We start from the raw sequence: 25712 nt of genomic DNA on the forward strand, positions 1-25712 counted from the left end.
GGGCTTGCAAGCATGCATCCCTACGGCCTGTCTCAACCATGTGCCGATCCTCTCTCATGGGCGTGCGCGCGCACCGGGAACAACGACCCGCCCCGCCCCGCGCGCTCAGTTCCTCCCTCTGCAGCCGCAGCCGGACTCCACTCGCTGGCACAGAGGGGTGAGCAGTGCACAGGGCCGCCCGGGCCGGTCGCTCTACGGCGCATGCGCCGAACTCCACCCTCGTTCTCTGTCCGTCTCTCTCTCTCTCTCCCCCCACCCACCCCAAGCCTATGGGGCTGCGCGCGCGACACAGGCTAAAAAGGCGGCGCGAAGCGCCTCGCGCGCGCGCTCCCTTTCACTCCCTTCTCCCCCCCTCCCTCCCTTCCCCCCCCTCATCGCTCGCGCTCGAGCCTGCCTGAGTCGCGAGACTGGCTGCGGCGGCCACGTAGCGCTGCGGCGGCGGCTGAGGGGAGCGGGAGCCGCGTCCGGCGGCGGCAGCGGGGCCTGGGCCTGCGCCTGAGGCGGCAGCTACGCGAGCGCCGCAGCGGCGGCGGCTTCGGGGGCTGAGCGGGAGGGAGGGCCCCGGGCGCCCGCCTCCCTCCCTCCCCCGCCCCCCACCACCGCCCGGCATGGACGGCGGCGGAGGTGGCCAAGAGGGGCTCGGCCTGGGTGAGTGTGGGCCGCTTGCCCGGCAAGGGGACCCCCGTCGGGCCTGGGGGCAGCCGGCTGGTAGCGCTAGGCCCAGTCGGGGGGGGGGGGGTGAACTTGGGCAGCGCCGTCTCCTGGCCTGAGGGAAGTGGGGTGCGCCGGCTGCTGAGGCGGGGGGGGGAGGGGAGGATGTAACAGCTGGAGCAGCCTGAGGGGCGCACTAGCTGTTACACCTCAGGGAGTGCACCCGGGGGACGCGCACCCGCTGCTTGCAGCCCGCCCAGGTGGGGGCAGGTTTGCACCGCGGCAGGTAAACCGCTTTCTTGTTGCATCTTGTGTTGAGCTAAGGGGGGGGGGAGTTGTATTTCCACACACCTTCTCCCTTCCGCTCGATTTGTCTGAGTCTCTCCTTCCTCCTTCTCTGGAGCGGCGGCATACGTGTGGGGCAGTGGAGAGATCAGGTGCAACCTCTCCCTCTGTCAGCGGCGAGCTGTGCACCCGCCACCCACTCTGTGTGCGTGCTCCAGATTGGCCAGGATGCGTGGGGGCTGCTAAATGGACCCCTTCCTTCCTCTGCTGCTGGGTCTGGGGTTGTTGTGGGTGTGTGGGGAGGTGAAATGTGTCCACCTGCTCTTCTCCCCCTGCTCATTCCTGCTCTAGGGCTGTCATGGGGAATGTTTTCTCGTTTCTTCAGTCACTCCATCAGGCACCTCGCCTTGATGTTTCCAGGACAAATAGTGCAGTATGTATACGGGTTTCAGTTTGCATGGAGCTGTCTTCTCTGCAGCTCACAAAGCTGGGAATATCGTGGTATCTGCATTGCGAGAATGAAATGGTTAAGCATAATGGTTTTATATACGCACGTTGTATTTGATTGTGCTGAGGTTTTGGGTCTGGATGCAGAAGTGATCTAAGGGAGAGTGGGGGGAGGTAGCATGTGCGCTGAGGATATGAGGGATATACATTTTTTCAGAGGATGACCTGAGCCTTATTGTTCTGGGAAAGGCAACTGGCACATGCTTTGTTGACAGTGGTGTATGCGCGATGAATCAGGAGAATGATGCTGGTGTGTGTGTGCATTGAATAGAGGAGATGCTCTAATGTGCAAGCATTGATTTGTGAAAGATGGCCTGATGCACCTTGATTTCTCATGGCATTGACTGCCTTGTTTGTTCACGTGATCTTAATGTAGAGGTTAGCCTTGTGTGTGCACTGGGTTGAGTTCTGTAATCCTGATGTGTATGTGCTGAATACACTTTGCATTGGTGTGGGTTCTGGAAGAAGAATGGGGGTGGGGTTGAGAACGTCATGTAAAAAGTATAGTATATTTAATGTCATTTTACAGACTGTTTTTGGTTTAAAAAAATCATCCTTTTCCATTTTAAACACCTACTATGGTTTTGGTATAACTAGTGGTACCTCATTTCTAAAGTCTTTTCCCTCCTCTTTTTGCCTACTTAAGATTTTGTGTGTCTATTTTATGGTGATTAATCAATATGTTTGGTGCTGTATGAAAAAAGAACCCAATTCCTATCATAGGGCATTTACACTCAAATCTCAATATTGAAAGCATAAGTAAGAGATGGTGCAGGTGTTGGAGAGGAGGCTTCTCGGGAGAAAGTGTACAATTGAGAGATCATTGTGAAATCATTAGGTAGTTTATATTAATTTTTTGTAATTATGCAGTTGTGTAGTGCCTGGGGGGAGAGGTGTTATACATATATTGTAAAATTTTTAGTGAGCTGTGTTCTCAGTTTTGTTTTGTTTTTTTAATTTGTATCTAGTGATTTGGGTTTCGCCAGCTGCCAACTTCAGAACTGACCTCCAAGAAACTAGATCTGGTGTATTTGTGAAAGTCAGTCCAGAAAGAAAATAAAGCTGTAGTATGAAGTAGCTTTTGTAATTGTTTAGCTTTATAAAGTGGACTTATACATATCATTTACACTGGCAGAAGATGTTTCACTTGCATTTTTAAACTAGTCTATCACTGACCTATTTTAAATGATCTGGTGGGTTAAGTGGGATTGCTTTTTGTTTGTTTGTTTGAAGCTAATATGAAAAAAACAAAGGTTCAGTTTCTCCTCTGAGTACATCTTTCATGAGGAAAGCTCTAGTTTAGTTAGCTAGATTTTAAGGATAGTATGTCAATTTGGACATGTAGGATGTTGGGAGAATTTGCTTTTGTTGCCTGAGTGTTAGGGACAGGGAATTGGAGAATATCATACTGTAAGTAGAGTTGAGTAATTGCATATAAACAGGAAAATTCTGCATGTATACATATAGGAAGTTTCTTCCCCATTTAGAGCCAGGGGAGCTTATGTAGTTAGCGTAAGGCAATGGTTTTCAACCTGTGGTCCGTGGACTTTTAGGAGGGGTCCACAGGTTGTCTAAGATTTCCAAAGGGTTCCACATAACACCTCCATTTGAAATTTTTTAGGGGTGCACAAATGAAAAAAAGATTAAAAACCACTGGCCTAAGGAAGAGCTGGTGAAGAGATTCTTTGAACTCATTCAGCTAAGCTTGGGTAGACCTCAGTAAACAAGAGAGCATCTTTCATCCTTAGTATGTTATATATCTGAATGTTTAATTGAAGAGCAGCATGCAGACAGCGTATTTCTGAGACAGGGATAAAAATGTTTTAGGTGATTTCAAAACTGCATGCCATAAATTACCTACTTTTATGTAGCACTTCATACATACTAGTGCCATAACATGCCTGTACAAAAAGCAAGCCTATTATTCCAGTTGCATTAAATTTCTCTTTTAGGGGCAAAGAAGTGGCAACCTGTTGAGAAAATAATCTCTTCTGAAAACCTGTTTATTTGTGTTAATATTACAGAATCTTTTCTAACATTTGCTTACCTGGTTAAATTCCTACAACACAGAGCAGCTGATCATAGCAGTTCTCTGCTATGAGGTCTGTTGTCTTTCTATGAGTTTCAGAGTTTGGCTTTTTACTGGACGATAGGCTGGATAAAATCAGAATTGAAAAAAATTGTTTTTATTTGTGTTGGTAGTTCTTACTTCCTGTTTTATAATCTTAAATTACTAAAGTGGATTTTTTGTGTATGTTTCTTCAATTAAGTTCCTAATTGTTAGTAGAATTTCAGATTTTACATAGAGATTTTGTCTATTAAGAAGTTTCCCACTTAAAATGTTCATCTACACTAAAAAAGATAAGTCCGGGGCATCGTTAACATCTTCACTGTAAGAACACAAATTCAGTCACAGACTTGATAAGCAAATACCCAGACTGTAATTGCCGCCTGCGCCACATCGGATATATTGAACTTCGATAAATCAGGAACACTAAAATATTTCAACCTAGCTAATATTTCTGCATCAAGGATTGAAGTCAGTGGGCTTTATGCGCCTGAATAACATAGGTGCTTTGAAATATTCTACCCGTATGTGTGTAAATATGGGTTTAGGACACTAACTTTAGGTTCCTTTCTATTTTTTGAAAATGTTTTTTGTATATATAAAAAAAGTTCAAGGTAACTTTGTTGTTGTATTGCAAGTTTAAATAGCTTTTCATTGTTGACACTGATGCAGTTTTGTTTTGAAATGACAATTTTTGTGCCTCTAAATTTTTAATAAAGTGCAGTTTTTGTTTTGGATGCTGCAAACACTTGTGTGTATGTTTAATTTTAAGTGAGTTCATGTGAGTAAAATTACTTATCCCTTTAAGCATTTGCAGGATCAAAGTCTGCAGTTCTGTAAAATTCAAATAAGTCACCCTAGCAGTAGTGGCATTTTAAAAAAGAAACCTTTGTAACTTAGTTGTTGATACATTTTAATCTAAACTTGCAATAATACAATTTTTCAAATTAGTTTTATGAAGCCTCAAAAAAAAAATCGGGTGATTTATATCACTCCATCCTGCTGGAGGACAATTGCAGAGGGAGTGAAACTCTTGAGGTAGCTGTGGTGCCAGCAGCTCAAACTCATTAGTACAAACAGATTGGATTAGTTTCCTTGACACTTTCAGACACTCTTCCCTGAGGAGGTTTCAGACCAATCGTTTTCTCTTAGGAGAAGCTCTCAGATTTTAGTCATCCTAAATTTTGCAAACTGCTGCAACCAGAGCTACATTCAATGTTTCTGGAGCTCTTGCTTGCATTTTTACTCCAAATTTTGGAAATATGATTCTTTTAGTGGGAAAGTGCTGTTAAAATGAATATAGGAAATAGAGTTGTAATGGGCTTGCTTTTTGTTGCAACAGTGCAAAAATGGTTTATACTAGATTAAAATGCAGCATAAAGCTTTAAAAAAAATTTCAGTATAGTTGCAAAAACCTCTAAATGCACCCTTGAGTTCTTATCTGTCCTGAATGTTTGAGAGGATGCCAAAAAGAGTACTTTTAAAAATATGCTATAATCCTTTAGAATTGAGGATGACTACTGTATCTTCTGTGGCAAGGAGATGGAAGTTCTTGTGTCAACAGTATTAGGATCCTTGCTGTCAACTGAGATGAAACCTGTCAAGCAGTTTCATTCTTTTCCAAACATAGCAAACTAAAAAGAAATTTTCAATTTCTGACGGAATATGAGATAACCAAGCTAGAGAGACATCATGGAGACAGGTAATCAAGTAGGATAGAAGATCTTAACTTTTGTTTTCAGGCTATAGATTTCATGGTTGAAAATTTATGAGCTAGCATTCTGTGATACCTTCATTTTGAATGAATGTTGTACACAAAAAGTTGTAAATATTTGACTTGAGCATAGCTGAATATTGGAACTTTGATTACACTGTGGCTGGCTGGTCTTGATGAAGATAATAAAAATCTGCTGCAAATGCTACACTTACTCACAGGCAGTGCTTATTTAAGCCTATTCAGAGTTTGTGGTGAAAGGGGTGTTATAAGACATAATGTCTCAATGAATGCTGTGTCTGAAGTCAAATCACATGGTGTGCCTAGTGTGAATTTTAGTGGTTAATGTAGGCAGCAAATTAAATCAGCAGAGATATTGGATATTTACTGTATATTAATCTGATTGCTAGAGGCTGACAGTACTGATAGAATCACTGTAGTTGTGTTTGGACATTTATAAAATACTCTTATTTGGGATTTCAGTCAAAGGTGAATGTTCTTTGTAATTTCCATTTAAAAAAAAATCAAGCAAGCTGTTCTTTCTTTAAGCAGTAACTTTAATAACTCTCCTTCCTATACACAGTTTGAGTTTTTCTGATTTTTTTGTTTATTCCTTGCAAGTTAGATCAGTTTATAAAATACAAAATGGAATTTGTATTCCTGATTCCAACTAGTTTCTCTTGTTTTTCAGTTTTAGTGGATCAAGGGGTGCACCTACAATTAACTCAGTGAAAGAACCTTATTTAATTAGCATTTCTTATAGTTCTCAGGATGGGATCTGTTTACTATGACCATCTCTCTGGGTTCCCTATTCTTTCATTGTGATTAAATCTGTGAATATATCTGGGTTTCCTATAGATTTACACTGGGAAAGGATTGGTGCATGGATAATACAGCTAGTTGCAACATTAATTCACAGTAGGATGGCATCTGCTACCAGTAATGTACCTAGATTTCCTATAATATAGCATTGCAATTGGATCCAGATTAAAGACATTTCTTCTGGAGACATGCACTAGAATAGGATTGGCCGTGAATGCGTATGAATTTTCAGTAAACTTGTGCTGTGAAAAGACAAGCTCTTATGCAGAGAAGTGATTTTTGGAGTTTTAGACAGGGACCAAATTACATAGCAATAACTCTTCCCCTTCCTTGTCACATAGTGGCAAGAATGGCTGCTATGACCCTCTAATTTGTCTGATTTTTGAAATGTGTAGCTCTTTGGTTTAGCCCAAGGATTGAGCTTACTAGTCAAGGTGAAAAAACACCTCTGCTGTCATGCCGTGACCATCTGCCTGTAAGCCATGGCTCCTGCAGATAAGGAACAATATGGGTGCTATCTCTCAGCCATCCTTCCTTTCCACAAACCTGTGGATATTGGGAAAGGGGAGAATACTGGGATTGCTATTAGAGTACAGTCCCTGGCTCTTGCTGGCAGTTGATTGGTTTGAAGTTCCTCTAACCTTTGACTGCTGGAAGGCAGAAGCTGCATACATTTTCTGTTCCGCTGCTCCCACCCTAGAACGTCCTGGCTACTGCAAGGCTGGTGTTTCCAATATATCCAATGTCATACCACCAAGCGGCATCTGTCAAGTAACTGGGATTCCTAAGTGTTCTGTTCGGCCTACTGATAAGTTGTTGTTAGTCGATCCACCAGAGGAAATGTCCTTTCCTGCACGGTTTGTGGTCAGATCGAAGTGCAAACAGCTACAGTAGTGTCTGTTAAGAGGATCACAGGTACTGTTAGAAATGTATCTGCTCACAAAGTGACCCTTCAGCATGGGACAATGATTGCCCAGTTGTTCCCAATTGATGTAATATCTCAGATGCATGTTGCAGCTGTCAACAACAACACTGATGATTTGACATCCAAATGTTTTGATTTGGGGATTCCCCTATCCCTGAGGAATGGAAACAGTGACTTTGAAAGAAAATGTTAGAGCATGCTGATGTCTTCTCCCAACAAGAGTGGGATGTGGGCTATGCAAAAAGTACTCAACATGAGATCCGTCTGACTCTCGACCTTCTAGAGAATGATCCCGTTGCCTGGCCCTAGATGATGTGGAGGATGTTCAGAGACACCTACATGAATTGATGGCCGCTGGAATAATTTCTGAGTCACGAAGTCCATATGCCTCCCCAATCTTTGTGGTGTGGTATGGGTCTGTTAGAATGTGTGTTGATTATAGAATTCTAAATAAATGCACTGCGCCAGACCAATAGACAATGCCGAGGATTGAAGATGTCCTTAACTGCTTACATGGAAGTAAATAGTTTACTGTATTAGATCTTCACAGTGGATATTACCAAATACCTATGAACAAGGTGGATAAAGAGAAAACTGCTTTTATCTGTCCACTTGGATTTTAGCAATTTGAGAGGATGTCCCAAGGCATTTGTGGGGCTCCTGCTAACTTCCAAAGATTAATAGAGCCAACAGTTGGAGACATGAATCTCTTGGAGGTCCTTGTCTACTTGGATGACCTAATTCTTTTTTGAGCAGACTTTTGAAGAACATGAAGAGTGGTTGCTTAAAGTCCTTGGTTGCTTGAGAGAAGAAGGCTTGAAACTGTCCTTAAGTAAGTGTAAGTTTTGCCGTCCTTCAGTCTCCTATGTGGGGCACACAGTGTCAGAGCAAGGTATTGCCACAGATCCATCAAAAATTGAGGCGGTCTCCACTTGGCCCAGACCACAGAATGTGTCTGCCTTGCATTCATTTTTGGGATTTTGTGGTTACTATAGGCGCTTTGTGTGAGGATACTCTAGTTTGATGAGACCATGAATCAGCTGTTGCTGGGCTACCCTGCACCACCTTGCAGGAAGGGATCAAGATCTAAGCCTGTACCAACTGGTAAAACTATTTCTATCCCTCTGAACCATTTGGAAAGCAATGGAATGATCAGTGCGAAGAGGTCTTTCAGAAAATTAAGGCATGTGTGCCTCGCCAAAGCTCTTGTCTTGGTATTTGCAGATGCCCAGAAACCTTATGCTTTGCATGTGGACACCAGTATGAATGGCTTAGGAGGGGTATTATATCAAGAACACCTTGAGGGGTTGAGGCCTGTTGCTTTCATCAGCCAAAGCTTGTCAACTACTGAGAAAAACTGCCCTGTACGGACACTTGAATTTCTGGCTTTAAAATGGGCTATCGTAGACAAGCTGCATGATTATCTGTATGGGGTGAGGTTTGAGGTTCGCACAGATAATAATCCCCTGATTTATACTGTAACATCAGCCAAACTGGATGCCACTGATCACCGGTGGTTAGCAGCATTGTCCACCTGCAACTTCAGCCTAAAGTACCGCCAACGTAGCAAGAATTTGGACACTGATGCATTGTCTAGACAACCTCATAATGTTTCAGCACCTGAGGATGAATGGGAAGAGGTATCTGCATCTGGGATTCGAGCTTTGTGTCAAGTTCCTACTGTTTGTGGGAAACTGACTAAAATACTACCTTACCTGCCATATTGATCTTTTAGGAATGACCGCCTGAGCTATTCCGCAAGCTTACTGCAGCCTTGCTTCTTTAGACACCTCCTACCTTCCTCATTTGAATTGTTCTGAGCTTCAGGCCACACAGCAGGATGATTCCTATGTTGGAGAGGTTTGGCTGGCAGTTGATCAAGGGAACTCTGCTGCTATGGATAAGAGATATTGATATTCCTCTCCTAATGAAAGAATGGGATTGGCTTTCCTTGGAGAACGAACTCTTGTATAGAATCACTAACCAGCCTGAGCGATGCATAAAAAAACAATTGATTTTACTTCAACAATATCACATAGCTGTACTGCAATCTTTACATGATGACCATGGGCATCTTGGGTTTGATAAGACCTATGGGCTTGTATGAGACTGATTTTTACTGGCCACGGATGAAGACTGACGTTGAACAGTATTGCAAAACCTGTGCCTGGTGTATACAACAGAAAAATCTAGCCATGAGAGCTGCTCCATTGTTTCATCTTTACAGGGAAGGCCCTATGGATTTGGTCTGCGTGGACTTTCTCACAATTGAACCTGATAGCAGAAATACTTGTAATGTATTAGTTGTAACTGATCATTTCACAAGGTATGCACAGGCTTCTCCCACTAAGGATCAAAAAGCCACTACTATATGGAAGGTCGTTTTTTCAATTATACGAGCTTAAAATATATTACTTAAATATGAAAGCATAGGTTATGCAAAAGCTGGTGGCATTTATCTGAGAGAGATTCCTATTTACCACAGATAGATTAATTTTTCAAGGTCTGGAAAAAGTGTTTTTTTTCTCAGCTTCAGCTCTCATGAAGCATCCTAGGATTTGTTATGCCTCTACTGCTCTCTCCTTAATATCTTGTTTGAAATTGTAGGGTCTGGTTATGCCCACCCAAACAAATTGGTCATTTTATACCTCTTCATTATATGGGCTTCCTGAACCAGTAACAGGAGAACTGTTTGCTTATATAGGTCCTTTAGTCCAATCATCTGAAGGCACTTTGCAAACATATATGAGTGTAAGCCACCTCCAGAGAGAGAGGTTTGCAGTACTACAGTGATGAAAAACTTTAGATGTGTGCTGTCTTTATCTTTCACAGAAGGGAGGTAAGCTGCACAGTATCACAACATGAGTTAGTGAAAGAACTAGGAATAGAATCCAGGAACCCTACACTAAGGCCTGGTCTACACTGGCCACGGATTTCAGTGGCAGTTGACAGGAGAAACGCAAGCTACGTAATGCCCTCTCGTCAACGCAGTGCTACGCTACTTGCGGGGGTGGATTAACAGAGTTGACTTCTGGATTCAATTGAGCGAGTCTTTACTGCCGCTCAGTCGAACCCGCAAAATTGATCCTGCACTGCTGGCGGTGGCAGCAGCAGTATGGACATAGCCTCAATCTCTATACCACTCAACAGATAGTACTGTATAGCAGTGTCTCTTGCATCAGTGCAACAAAAGAAGGTTGAAATTAACTATTTTAACGGCACAGTGTATCTATCTGCACTGGCCATCCTGGCTAATGTAGACCTGTTCAGCGTGTCCACACATAGGACTCCCTCCAACTGCTGCAGTAGTAGTGCATTATGAGTACCTAACCTGTACTTTTCATCATAGGTTTGAAAAGCAGGATTTTGTAGGAATGGCAATACATGGCTACAGAGGTGTTATACCAAAATATTTTTTGAGATGTGAAATGTGTAACATTTTTCAATATATAAAATAAAGTTTTTGTTATATTAAATGTTAGAAGTATTGCATAAACATGTTCTTTACTTGTTGAAACAAGAAAAGCCTTCAGTTTGTATGCATTTCACCTTGTAAAACAAAATTGGTATGCATAAAATTACAGAAGCTTCAGTAGCTGAAAACAAAGTACAGTAATTAGGAATGTGGGAGATGGTACACAAAGTGGTAATTGAAAATTTGTAGGAGCATTGTGAGACTGTGCAAGGAAACCCAGTACTATGAGACAGCTTCAGAATCAACACTTTTAGACCTTTGTCTACACCAGGGGTTCTACTGCCGCCGATACCCCCCCCCCCCCCCACCCGCCCTGCTGCCCCCGAAATTCCTCCCCGCTGCAGGGTTTAGGCGGCGGGTGTCAGCTCGTGCAGGCAACCCGGCCGGCTCCGCATGTCCCTGTGGTATAAATCCTGCTGCCGAAATTTGTGCAATGGCGGCCAGGATTCGGCGGAGAGTACTGCTTCCCCCTTTTTTTTTCTCGAGTACCACTCGGGTCAGGACTAGTAGTACTTGATCTGACCCGACTGGTACTGGGGAAAAAAAGGTTGAGAGCCGCTGGTCTACACTAAACTTCTTAAAAACTTTCCGCCATTGCTATCATAACTGCAGCTCCACAGGTGATAGTGCTAGCATAGACAGACAGCCACCTATATTTTAACCACTATGTTAGCTAGACCTCTCTGAGCAGGGTCCAGTGACATAATGGTTAAAATGCTAGCAGCAGAACTAAACTGAAACTCCACACTGGTGTCATCTATATTGGTGGTGGCAGTGGAAGGGAGATTTTAAGAAAAGTTAATTGCAGGCAAAGCCTTTTTCTACACTCTTACAACAGCTCCCTCCCCACAAACTCGGGCTTCCTCTATAGATTGGGAGAAGTGTGTGTTTGCCTAGGCCAGGGCCCTGTGATGGGTCAATTACAGCCCTGGGTGTAGCAACCCATCTAGTCTAGAACCTTCTAGCAACACGCTGGTGGGTTCCGACCCACTATTTGGGGAACACTGGCTTAGGTACTGAAAAAGCTGATAAGTTAAAGATATTTTGGTGTTTTAAGAGCAGATCCTAAAGAATGGTAGGTATAACTAATTAATAGACTGGGAATTTGATTGTGTTCATACAGATTATTTACAGAATAGCAAGCTTTTAATTTTGGACAATTTGTGTCTTAAGTTTGATGAATAAATATACAGATGAAATGCAAGATATAGTATGCGTTTTATCTCATTTCATAAAATCTTTGTAAGTTATCTATTTCACTGATGTTTTCCATTATTTTGAGAGTTTCATGAAGGTTGTTTGGAGAGGCTATTAATGTATTGTTCTGAACCTTCTAATGGAAAATGTTGCTCAGCTGTAATTAATCTTCACAACCAATACAGTTGTAGTTTTATGATTTTGGAGGAATCAAAATCTGAGCTCAAGTAATATGAAGCCTATTGGAGGAAGAGATTTTTATTGAATAATATTCGTTCTTGTACTTTTTAAATTGTCATGGAAACTATTGCAAACAAAATATTAGAGTTGAATGATCAATTACTTAAGTCATCAAATGCCAAAGTTGTGGTTACATGTGCAACTGTAATTCTGCTTTCTTGAGTAGATGCATGGAGATAGTCTCTAGTTATGATTATCCCGTTTCCCAGATACACTGTCATAAATAAAATCTTGACAGCTTTACATAGACAAGACAATATTTTGTATCATTTTTATATTTGTATTTTTACAATATTTTAATTGCCAAAATGATCTAGTATTTTAGACTTCTAAAATGTTATCTCTAATGTATGTATTTTAATAACTTAATCAGCAGCCATCTACTACACATTTTCTTTCCAACCATCAGTCTTTGGGTGCCGTTTTGGAGGTGAGACTGTTAGAGCGCTAGTTTAGTTGAAAAGCTGGTTTGTATATGCTAGCATATTTAACTAGAACAGCACTTTGTTGTAGTTAATCTGTAGTGTGTTGCGTAAGAAAATCTACTATGTGCATATCCTAGAAATCAATTTAATTGACTCTTATGTTCAACATAGTTTTTTACAGTACTAGAAAATTTACATGTTCATATAATGAATGTCATTAATGTATATTAGTATAGCACCTAGGAGCCCTAGTCATGGACTAGGACCTGTTGTGCTAGGTGATATACAGATGCAGAACAAAAAGGCAGTCTCTCACTCAGAGTTTATAAGGGTCAGATTAAAGATTGCATGTGCAGCCATAACTGTCATTTCCTGATCTGCGTGCACTTCAGGGCAACCTTAATATTCTCATTATAGTATTTGATGGAACTTGTGGATTTTAGAAGGAAAGGGATAGAGAAGAATTTTATAATGTGGAAGTATGACATCACTAGAACATCCTATCCTGCCCACCTTACAAAGTCCTACTAGGAGATAGCTCTCTGCTCTGAACAAGAGTCATAAGGAAGTGGTCATTCCTCAATCCATGCACATTTCATAGGATATTTAGAGGTCTGTGTTGAAAACATGCACCTTTTGCTTCCAGTTATTGATATACCCTACTTCTACTGCCTGATATAGAAAACATTATTTGTATTATGTTGGCACAAATATGCCCCTGTTGCCCCAACCTGAAATCAGGGCCCCCAATGTTCTAGGCACAATACAAAAATAATATAGTAAGAGGGAGTCCCTTTGTCTTGTTTATTTAAATTAAAAACTCGAGGAAGACTTTGTCTGCACTGGGATTTTAGCCAGTGGTGTAGCTGAACCAGTATAGACCCATAGACTATACACAGTTTACATTGGTGTAGCACAGTTTGCACTGGCTCAACTTTCTCTGTCCTGCCTCTGACTCTCTCACCTGTCAAGTTGTTTGGGGATGGGGCGAGGGGGGGGGGAATTGCAAGATGTGGAAAATATTTTTTTTCACTCATTCTCAAAACCAGCTAATGCATCTTTGCTAAAATAATAATACTAAATAATAATAATCAGCTTTAGGTAGGGAATGAACCTGGGACACTATCCCAAAAAGTGAGTTTCAAAAAATTTTGAGTACCTGAAAATACAGACAGAATAGAGAGTTATGCGACTTTACTGTAACAGCCTCTCCCACTATAACCAGCACAATTGTTTTTTATGATTGGTTAAAATCAGTTGACTCTCTAATTGGTATTAATTGGACTCAATTGGTGCTGCTTTAAAGCGTAAGACTCTGAGAACAGATTTATGATGGTCAGTGGCAGTTGAGGAAAAATGCAAGAGACTTCCATTCTTTGCTCCCTGAAAGCAGTCCAAGTAGCTAGTTGAATTTATAGCCTAGTGGACTTTTTTATATTTTTGAGACTTCTTGGCCAATGCAGAAATGATAATCAAAATGCCATTGGGAAATGTCATTTTCATTGCTGACTTTGTTAGAAGATCTTGCACACAGTCTGTTTTCGAGGAATTTGAATTAGTAGAGACTTACACTAGTTGTTTAAGTAGAGTCTGATTCAACATGTACATCTAGACTTCATGGTTTAGAATGAGCCAGGGACTAGAACCGTGATACTCAGACCTTAGTGGTTCAGGAGCCAAATTTGCAGTTACTTGTTTCAGTGGAAGGTAAAATTACAGAAGCGATTTAATTTAACATGTCTCTTGAAATATAGCTGGTAATAGGATAGGCTATTAGTTGTACAGACCGTCTAACATATACCACAATTAGATCTGTAGAGACATCCATATTAGACAGGGCAGTACTTGGTTTGATTTTTCAATACTTTGCTTGAGAACAGAAATCCATAGATAATCAGGAGACCCTACCTACAGATCTTCCAGATGGCAAACTTAGGTTACTGCTTGTTTTGCACTAGTACTTTGTAAGTTTTGTATGTAAAATAACTGAGATATTTACACTAAGGAAAACTATGATTAACTACATGCACTTCATAATTATTCCTATTAAGATTTAATAGCATCATGATTTCATTACTAAACATTAACACGACACAACTTGTATCAAATATTGTTTAATTAATTACCAATGAGTTCTACTGTGCCCCTTGCTTTTATTTCAGGCCACTATCCTTCAAAATGTCCAAGTGTATTGAGGCTTTGGTATCTTTGGATGTGCTTTGAAGTACCAGAGCATGTTCTGAAATATAGGTCCCAGAAGCAAAAACTGGTTTGGGAATTTTTTATTTTTTTTTAATAAAGCTTTTACGTTTTCAAGTTCATAGTAAACCCTTGCTAGTGAAAATACTTCTCAATTCACAGAAAAGTGGTCTCATCACTTCTTAAATATTTTGTAATACAAAACAGTAGTGACAACTCATTCAGAGTTCATTACTTCTACAAAATATTCAGTGGAACACATAAGTTTGCTGGATAGTGTAGTTAAAAGTAAATTACACTTGTGAAATAAACATATATCTTGTGATACATGATAAAATGCAAGGAGAATGCTAGTTTGCTAACTTGCTAATTCTCGAAATTCAGTGGGTAACCCAGTGATTTGGTATGAATTAGCAAGGTTCTATTGTATGTACTGAAAATAACCTAGATCACTGTTTCTCAGCCAGTGGTCACAACTTCTTGGGATTTTGGGGAAGTCATGAAAGGCAGTCGGGTTGCAACGCATTGAAAATTTTGTTGCAATTTAAAGCAAAGACAATATCATTCCCCCTCACATGTCCTTACCCTTCAAGGTCAACTGTTCTCTGTCAATCTCTTGAAAAACACAACATACACGTTATATGGGCTTATTATTAATACATTTTTTACTGTTATAGTAAATGCTAAGGTGACTGTGAAAATGTTTGATATGGGTTTAAAGGATTGCCAACTTGAAAAGGTTGAAAGTCACTGACTTAAAAGTAGTAGTCTGAGGCCTGGTCTACACTTACCAGCAAATTCAGCAGCAGTCGATGGGAGCTACGCAAGCTATGTAGAGTAGCTTGCATAACTTACGTCGACTCCCTAAATTCTCTTCTGCGTACCATCTTCACTACACTGCGCCGATGGGAAATGCATACCCATCTGTGCAGAGTTACTCTTTTTTCGGAGGCGGTTTTATTAAATTGACTTCTGGAGTGATTGAGTGGGTCTTCAATTTATGTGGTTCGATTGAGCAGAAGTGATCTGACGGTGGCGAATTTGCTGCCGTCAGTGTAGACAGAGCATGAGTTTGGATACCTTTCGTAATGCAGTACAAGTAAGTTGGTAATTTGGCTGTCAAAGTGAATTTGTTGCTGGCTGTGGCAAGGGGAGAAGTTTGCCAACTAACTGGTTAGGAATTTGTTGTAGGATAGGTCAAAGGGGAGAGGATGGCCGAGTTTTGTGGCCATGATACCTGCTTGTAGTGCATAGTGGACCCATAGCAAATCAATAAAAACAATAGTGCCATACTTCTGCTCCAGATGTATTTTCCTGCATGAATACTTGGCTGTTCTGCAGCAGAGGCACTGTAGCTTAAACAGTATAAATGATTTATAGCTGCATGTGCAGTTTCATCACCTGTAAACTCTGCGAATCCTATTGCCCCAGGACTTGGCGCACCTGCTGATTGCCAATATAACTAAAACGAGTTAACGGGTCACTTTAACTTGAATGTCCCTTGAAATAGGTGTTTAGTACTAATGCTACACAATCTGTTCCATCTTGTATTAAACTGTGACACTGCGTAAGTTTCCCAGACCTGAAGAAGAGCCCTGTCTAAGCTCGAAAACTTTTATCAACAGAAGTTGGTCCAGTAAAAGTTACTTCACTTTCTAATATCCTGTGACCCACATGGCTACGACAACACTGCATAGTGTAACTAAAAGTCATTCAGAATTCTTAACTGCTTCAGATTTCTAATATACATGTAAGGTGGGATAGTTTAACAGTGGAAAGGGGGAAAAGGCAATAGGTCTTATTTTTAATTATACTTTGTACTGGTTTGGATTGTGATTTATCTTGTGTGGATAGGGGATTCTCAAATGGCATAATGCTGTTAGGAGATGGTACTTGCTTAAAAGTCAGAGTGGAACCTCTTAACATGACAAGTTACAAGTTGACCATATCCATTTCAAAACCTGTTGATCTTTGTGTTGTTTTTTTTAAACTGAAGCAGTGAGGAAAGCCTACCTTTCAATCTTTGTCTGAACCAAAAAATTCTTATTGGAGGGTGGGGAGTAAGAGGTTAAAAAAAAAAATTAATTTTTATATTATCATGCTAACAGTGAAATATTCAATAGATGTATTATTTAATAGAGTCATATCTGTAATCTGCATATATCCCTTTAAAGTAGGTTGCTTGCATCAATCATGACTTTTTTTCTACACTGTAAGCAAAATTTAGACTGCTTACTTTATAGATTTCATAACAAGGAAGCAGTTTTGTAAGTTTTATCCATTGTGTTGGAGGGGACTGCATGTGTAACTAATTCTTAATGCTTTTACAGTTAGTAGTATGTGCTTTTCTGTAAAATCAGTTTGGGCCTGAGTTTCTGTGATCTTTATTATTAAAGTTGGGGGCACTTCTTATTATGCCAAGTTGATGGAAGTGAAGTCCAACACAAAGGAGGTTTTAAAATAGAAAAATTATTTTATTCTACTTCAAATTCTGGAATACTGCTTGCCAATGTTAAACATTTTAATGACTAGTTTCTGAATCAAAGGAGGTACTGAGCTTAAAGACCAAGGCCTAGTCTACACTTGAAATTTACACCAGCTTAGCTGTGTCGGTAAGGAGAATGGTGAAAAAACACACATGGTTGGTTGGATTTTTTTCTACCTCTGCATCTGACGAAGTGAGCTGAGCCTCACAAAAGCTTATGCCTGCTAAAATTAAATTTGTTAGTCTTTAAAGTGCCACAGAACTCTTGTTGTTTTTGCTGTATACAGACTAAAACGGCTACCCCTCTGGAACTCTTACACATGCTTGTGATATCTGCTGACAAAACCCTCACTTGAGACACAGCTAAGCCAACAGAAGGGAGTTTCTGTTGGCATAGTTAATGTCATTTGCAGAGGTGGTGGTCCTACACCAGCAGAACTCTTCCTTCCGTTGGTGTATTCTGCGTCTACACTAGAGGACGGTGTCAGCATAGGCTCTGCAGTATAAACATAGCCTGAGAGTCGGCTGCTGGGGTCATTTTCTCCTTGGTGAGAACTAGTCCTCAGTTTTCAAATCCTTATGATGGAAGTTGGAGAGCTCCTGCAAAGAGAGTTGATAGTAGCAAGTAGGATTGAAAACTTTACTCATTCATCCTTCCTTATGGTGAGTGCAGAGCTTTCCCAAGCAAGTGCCACATATTGTATACAATCTAACCTTTCATTTTAAAGAAGTAAGTTTCTAGTTGCAAAAATAATCTTCCAAGTGATAACTAAATATAAACCCAGTGCAGTGCTGTCTTTCTATGTCTGTTGACAGACCACTGCTGAGACTATATAGCTGCTCATAAGTTTGCAAAGCTGCAGCAAAGTGAAGAGACCAATATCTTTGGTAGTTAATCACTGCTGATACTGGGAATCCTGTGGATAGCATTGCAACTGTAAGAATAAGGTCAATAACTCTCTGGGGCAGAGTGACTCCCCAGCTGAGGAGTGCCATAGAATGCTTCCTCTTCCTGTCTTCCACGGGAGCCTCCAGAAGTCATCTGGGAACAATGGAGCATGTCTGGACCAATGGCACAAGAATGCAGCTCACCTGCGTAGTAGACACCTAGTGGTGCACAGTGTAGGTCAGTAGCTACACAATTGTGCAGTTCATGGAGAACCATGCTATGCTGGAACAATTATATAGTATTTTTCATCCATATATCACAAAGTGCTTTAGAAAGGTGGGATAAGAATTATCTCCATTTTACAGATGGGGAAAATTTGGCACAGAGGTAGACTTGCCCAAGGACACATGGTGAGTCAGTGGCAGAGTTAAAAATAGAAGCCAGGTTTCCTGACTCTGTCTGGTCTCTATTAACCACACTATTTTGAAGAGTTATAACTTAAAATGTATAGTCAGTAGCACGGTGTACATCGGATTCAGCCTGGTCTTGATTTCAAATAGCTCATATCGAATCAAAGTTAAAACAAATAATTGTTCGAGTTCCTTCCTGGGTAGATTTTTCTATTTTTAGTGCAGAAGAAATGTGGTTTTTCGTTAGCAAAGGCATTATATGAAATGCTGCTCCCACGTACACGCTTCCTCCACCTACACATTTGTCTGCAAGTCAAGAGTTGGTGCACTTTTTTTCTGGTTTTGATGCCTTTAACTCTTGTAACCTCACTTTTTAGGTTTTTCCAGTGTAATCTCTGAACACAAATTTCCTAAATGGCTGGAGGTGCCTCATAACTGTTCATTTTATATTCATAATAAAATGATTCCTCCAGAGGTTGAAGTCAGATACCTTGTTCCAAAATAATTCTTGTGGAAGTGTATCTGTCTACCCTTTAAAGACAGCCTGTGTTGCTCCCATTTGCCATCTGATGGGAGAAGCATTATTTCAGTCTGAACAGCTCATCAAGAAGAGAGAGAGTCTCACTCTTTCTGAAATCACAAAAAGATCTATTTTTCTTAATTAAGATTTATATATTTTGTTAGAAGTTGCTAGTAAAGGATATGTTTAGCACTCTTTTATTTCCAGCTATTGTGTCCCTGTTACATCAATCTTCTAATGCAATGCATTGTTTGTATTGAGAATGTATTGTGTCCCTCTTTTTATCAGCCATCTGTGGCAGTTAATGACATAATTTTGTTCGAAAGTTGTGAGTCTCTTGAGGGTTGCAAATATTATATTCAAAGTGAAACTAGTGTTACTGTTTCTGCAAAATGCAGTGGTTTAAGACCAAACAGCTTTTGATACAACTCAGTATGCGTCCTTTTGCTTTTGAAGTGGTAATATGTTCATGTAAAGTGGTTTTATTATATAGAATGTTCCTAAAATGAGCAGAGGTGAAACAATTCTGATATATGTGAAGACAAAATTTCCTCTATATTTAATGAAAAGGTCCTTCTCTCTCTTACCCCCCCCCCCATAGCATTTTAAGCTGTTTCTTGTGTTGTACTAGCAGTGGTTATTATACACGCTAGTTTTAGCCATGTATCTTAGATCTGCTCAATGAGCTGATGAAATAACTAGGTATGGTTTTCTATATGTCATAAACACCATCTGCTAGGTTTTATGACTAATTTGTTAAATTCTGTTGAAGGGAGGGGTTTAATAGTGGATTCCACACTTTGTTGTGCAGACTTCTTTCTGAGTACCTCTTTGGACCATATTGCCTTGCAATCTCTCATCTCCCTGTACTATCTGTAGAGTGCTTGTTTTTTATTCTGCAGATCATTGGTAGTCTGGAGACCTTAGGAGAGCCACCACTGGTTTAATGAATTTGTTTACCATAAAAACTTTTACTGAAGTTGTCCTTATTCAGACACTTTAATTGAACTTTTTAAGGTGGTTAAATAAAGAAATGCAAAATGTATTTCCTTCTTTATATAAATGGTATTCGGCTGTGTTTGGAATGAAGTTATTATATTTGTGGTTTGGAGAATGTTTTTATTAATAACTCAGTGCTAAGTAGAAAGGAGTGTATAATAAAATGTACAGCTGTAATATAATAATCTTTCTACTTAAGTCATGTTTAGTTTTTTCTTATTGAAGTCAATTTAGTGCATGTGAATGGTGCTGAATTGTACCAAAAGCATATGTGCTCTACTCTGTTGATTGGATGAGTATTGCATAGAAATAGCAGTACAAGTCTTACTACACAGTCCTATTAAATCCAAGGTGTCTCAACTCTGACCTGGTGGAACCAGCTTTAGAGGTGGACAGTTATTATATAACCTTCGCATAGGGGAAGTTCCTTCTTAACCTGAGCAGCTTAGTGGTTGGCTTTTCTTGTTCTCCTAGCTCTCTGGTTGCTCCTTCAGAGACCTGTTTGGTGGGCTGTTATCCTCCCTTCTCTTACTTCCTATGGGCTTCACCCAAGCCTCCATTCCCTCCTTCTGCATCCTCTGTAGGTGCTGTTGTCTACAAGCATGACTTTGACTACCTCATTTATGCTGATGACTCAGATTTAGCTCTCTCTCTCCTTTATTCAACCCAAATTCGTGACCTGTCTTTCTAATATTATGCTGCTGGAAGTGTCCTCTCCTGAGTGAGAAATAAAATTGAGGTTCTGATTACTAGTGGTAGATATCATGTGGTATTTTTGTGCAGGAGGAAGTAAGAATATTAATCCTGGTGTCCTGGTCAAACTCCAACTTTGATAACTGCAAGTGAAATTTAATGGGTAGAATGTAATATTGTTTGGCTCCTATATCGGAAAATGAGTAAGTGTGGGACAGGGAGACAGGCTGAGACAGAAGAGATCAGGTGCTTTAAATCAAATGAAGATTGTATGAAGAATCTGAGGTGGAAACACAAACAACTAGACACACCATGTCTTCTGGTCTAATATACTGCTGCAAGATGAAAACATTTTCACTGAGACTCTTTGTGCATGTGTACATTAATAAAATGTCCTTTGGCACATAATCAGTTTGTTTGCATGCTACCACAGCCTGGAGGATAGAAGAGGGAGGAGGCAACAGAGATGCTTTCTCAGTAGTTCTACAGAACTTTCCTGTCTGGTTACCCATCTCATCCTGACTGGCACATGTACAGAATTTTTCATGGCCTTTTTGATCTGAGGTTTTCTTGTGCTGCCATAGTTTTTTTTTTTTTTTGCAGCACAGAGAGAAGACCATTTCAGTGCTACTGAGAACCACAATGAGTTTGTTGATTAACTTAAAGGTGACCTGCAAAAGGGAGGAATAGGGTCTGTGCCTCTTTTTTTGCTTTTGTGATATATAGAGATTTGAAAAGAGTATCTGCCCTTCTTCCTCCCCTCCAAAAAAAACTTTGTATTTACCTTTGTATATTAGGGATATTAAGTTTGCTGTTCTCAGGTTTTGTTGGAAAAGTTGTTTGGGAGTACTCTCAGATGAGTATTGCAAGGCTTCTTAGTCCCTAATTGTTAATCACATGACATCTGCCATTCTGTCAATTCTCCACTTTTCCACAGACCATCAGGAAAACAGGGTAGAGCAGACTTCAATTCATAATGTAAAAGATAAAAAATAAACAGAAAACGAAATTTGGGAAAAGGAAGGGGTTTGAGGAGGGCCATCATTCAGGATGCCTTTAGACATGAGGTGTGTGTTTTTTGTTTTTTGTTTTTTTAAATGATGGGCACCGTTTTTTTATTTGCACATTGCCTTTATCCCAGATTATCCACTGTAAGCTATAGATCTACTAGCATGATCAAGTTTAATATTTTAAGGTCTGATAGTCTCTTATCTTTCTCTGATACTTTGTGTGTCTGTTGATATTTTGTACAGTTACCAATAATCAATGGAATTAAGTCTGTCTTTTTGATTAGCAATATGAAAAACAGACCACTAAGCGTAACAAATAGTTAACAACTGGTATGGTAGATCCTGTGCTCTGCGCTAAATTGTACACTTAGAAAGAAAACAAGTAGCTTTAGGGATACATTTCTTCAATTATTTTTAAAACACTGACTTAATTTTCTCTGTTCTTCTTTATAGATAAAATGTTCAGAGGTTCATTGGCCACTTTCTTCAGAAGGATATTTACTACTACTCTGCTCTTGCCATAATACTAGAATTCTGTGATCCACGTTTCAGCGCTAAACACCAGGAGAGAATTGTATTTTAGGTCATTCTGCCTAGATGGAACAGGCATCATTCTTGAAAGCCCACCCTATTTCAAAGCTACTTATTTGATTTTCTGGGAACAACGGTGCTCAATGAATCAGGGCTCCCCCAATGAGTCAAACAGCCAATTCTTGCCAACAGCTGGTTGACAACTGTGCTGGGCATGTAGCAGGGATGGCACAAGAGGATAGCCGTCGTGGTCAAGTGCCACCCACATTTTATCATGCTGCCAGTCAGGAACTTGATCTGTCCACCAAAGTGTACAAAAGGGAGTCAGGAAGCCCTTACTCTGTGTTGGTGGACACCAAAATGAGTAAACCTCATCTCCATGAAAGAGAGGAGCAGCCATATTTCAGGGAGAACAGATCGGTGGGAGAGGTCCGGGCCGTGAAAGAAGATAGAGAAAACTCGGACGACTCTGAGGAGGAGGAAGAGGAAGAAGATGAAGTGACTTACAAAAGGGAGCAGATTATAGTGGAGGTAAACCTTAACAACCAAACGTTAAATGTATCAAAGGGGGAGAAGGGTGTCCCCTCACAATCCAAAGAGACTGCTGTTCTTAAGACCAGCAGTGAGGAAGAGGAGGGTGACAGTGGGGAAGAGGCCACTGAAGACAGTAATGATGATGAGGAAAATGAGAGGCAGAAGAAAAAAGAGAAAAAAGTGGAAAAAGTTAGTGTTACCCAAAGGAGAACAAGGAGAGCTGCGTCTGCTGCAGCAGCCACAACTTCCCCTTCACCCAGAACTACAAGGGGACGTAGAAAGAGTGTGGAGCCCCCCAAGCGTAAGAAGAAAGCTGCAAAGGAGCCCAAGGCGCCTGTGCAGAAATCAAAGTGTGAAGAAAAGGAGACTTTGACCTGTGAGAAGTGCCCCAGGGTGTTTAACACACGGTGGTACCTGGAGAAGCACATGAACGTCACTCACAGGCGTATGCAGATCTGCGACAAGTGTGGAAAGAAATTTGTTCTAGAAAGTGAGCTGTCCCTTCACCAGCAAACAGACTGTGAAAAAAACATTCAGGTAGGTTAGATCACCTGCTTGCCAGATTTCCACACCTTCTGTTGTGCCTTGGATACAGCTAGTGGACACCTTAGAGAAGGAAATCTTTTATGGAGACAAGGTCCTGGCTGAGACCTGCCTTTATCTGTCAACACTTGGTGTCTGCCAAATGAAATAAATTGTAGGAACCAGAGAGTGCCCCATATGGTATTTTAGCAGAGTTCTTGCTAGGATTTATCTACTTTTTAACAGATGTCAGATATAAGAATAATGGGTTGAAAACATGTCTGCGGTGCACCACATTTGTACAATACACTTTGTAAAATACCGATTTTTCAGAGGTGCTGACCACCTGCAACTTCCACTAGCTTCAGTCAAAGTTTTGGATGCTTGGCCCTCTTAAAAATCAGGCACGTAATGTGTAAAGGTAAGAATTTCGGAGGAGAACAAAATGGTAACACACAGCAAGGAGTGGGAATAAGCAATGTGTAGAATGTTGGCTGAGAGACACAAGTGACCTAGAAAAAACTGTTAACACCTTCAAGGTGTGAAAACTGTTAACATGTCACCTTCGCTATCTGGGTCACATTAAGATGATTATATATGTCAGGTGGAGTTGATTTACAATGGTGTTTGTATACACATTCATAGATACGTGGAACCCCTTCTAATGAATGCTAAAGGTGAACTTGTTCATAAATTGCCATGTTTGCAGTGCTGCAAAATCTGAATAAATAATAGATTAACCTTTTGAATTTGCTGTTAGGGAGATTTTTTGTTGGTCTGCATCTCCCCAGGAGTTTTGCCACTTTTAGTTATACACACAACAGTGGAAATTTTTGCTTTGGAAGTCATTTTTAAATAATTTAAATTATGGAACACAACTTCTGAGCTTTTGACTCATCTGTGACTTGTTCTTTGCTCATAGGCATATATGTTATAACCATGGGCATTGTGTTAAATCTGGTGATTTAGTCTTGCTTTGTTGCCTTGTTTAAAGAAACCTTAACACAATGCTGCATCCTAGTGGTGAAATATGCCCACTGCCTCGGTAAAATTGCTTGAATTCAATTTTAATGAAGTTGAAATATTAAAAGGCAGAAGGGCAATAAATTATTCCCATCCAATGAGTATCACCAAAAGAGGGTTTTGTTTAAGAATACTTACATTTAGCTGAAATGTGTCAAGTTACTGGACTGCTCCAGCATTCTGAAAATAATTCTAGACATGAAGCTTCGAGTCTTACCTAAAATGGATCTCAACTTTTTGGTACAGCAGCCAATACTTTTTTTCCCCCTGTAATTAAAATTTGCTTATGAAGTCTCTAAACAGCTTTCCCCTTTTATTTTAAATTGCAGTTCTGGAACTTGTATTTTTATGCAGTTTAAACTGTTAGTAAACAACAATAAAAACACTGAATGTATATGAAAAAAGTAACAATTTTTAAATAAATGCAGCCTTTCCAATTTTGTAGAGGTACATTTCAAGTGACATTTGACTGAACTGTTTTACCTTAGGTTCCAACTCATAGGAGAGAGATGAAAGGAGGGGTTGTTGTTGTTGTTAATACCTAGCTGTTATAGAGCACTTCATCAGTAGATCTCAAAGCACTTTACAAAAAAAGGTCAGCATCATTATCTCCATTTTACAGATGAGGAAACCGAGGCACAGAGAGGTGAAGTGATTTGCCCAAGTTTACTCAGCAGGACAGTGTCAAAGCCAGAAATAAAATCCAGGTCTCCTGAATCCCAGTCCAGTGTTCTATCCATTTGGCCACAGTGGGCTTTAAAAACTGAGGTAACAATGGGCTAGGCCTTGGACCACACAAATTCCAGAATGGTTTTCACTCCCAATTTTAGACCGTATCTACATTTAGGAGTAACCCTGCCACTGGTGGCTAGCATATGGTGTAGCTATATGGTGCTGACTTTTAAACGTAGATATGGCAAGTCTGGATTTGCCCCAGTACAAACATGGGTAAACCTCAGTTGGTGCAAAAAAAAAAAAAAAAAAAAAAAAAACCCTGTATGTCCTTATCTACAAGGAAGGGTCAGGACTGGTGCAACTACACTGATTGGTGGTCCTTTCTGGCTGAGTCAGAGCTCTTTCCAAGAGCAGACAAGACTTGAGAATGGATGCAAAGTAGATCCTGGAGCTAGAATGCGGTAAAATGATTGGGCGTGAACTGTTAATGACAAGCCAGTGTACATAATCAGACATCTAGGAGCCAGTCATGTAATGAATTGACCTAGTATAAAGGCATTTTATACCAGAGAATTTTGGTTAAAAGAAATCCAGCAGTGCTACCACTAATTCAGTCACATTTGGTGTGAACATCAGTTGAAGCCGTAGTCTAGGCAAGACAGCAACAGCTTCTGGTATTTTTATCACAGTCAAATAAACCTGTTTCTCAACTAGTTTAACTGACATGGTAGTAAAAGCTTTGGAAGCCATTGGAGCCTTGTCTATACTAAGGATTTAACTGATGCTAACACCAGGTGCAGTTAAACCAGTGACAGCGCCAGTAAGATTTTTTCCTAAAATTCCCCAAAGTAGACAATAGCCTAGGAGAAGATAGACTTGTGTGGTTTACCTGTAATAGATCAGAAAGAAAAAA

The 25712-nt window shown here is 40.4% G+C and overlaps 1 protein-coding gene across 1 annotated transcript in view; it reads left to right on the forward strand.

Moving 5' to 3' along the window:
• Positions 1–366: 366 nt before the first annotated feature.
• The window catches only part of ZNF652 (zinc finger protein 652), a 31781-nt gene continuing 6435 nt past the window's right edge, over positions 367–25712 (forward strand). The window contains exons 1-2 of the mRNA XM_067541097.1: positions 367–648; positions 21968–23116. Of these exons, the coding sequence (XP_067397198.1) occupies positions 22208–23116 (909 nt within the window). The 5' untranslated portion in view covers positions 367–648; positions 21968–22207. The remainder of the gene's footprint in view (positions 649–21967; positions 23117–25712) is intronic.

This window comes from Emydura macquarii, unplaced genomic scaffold (genome assembly GCF_026122565.2).
Source record: "Emydura macquarii macquarii isolate MOO-44397 ecotype Brisbane River unplaced genomic scaffold, CSIRO-AGI_Emac_v2 contig_629, whole genome shotgun sequence".
NCBI classification, from domain to species: domain Eukaryota; kingdom Metazoa; phylum Chordata; order Testudines; family Chelidae; genus Emydura; species Emydura macquarii.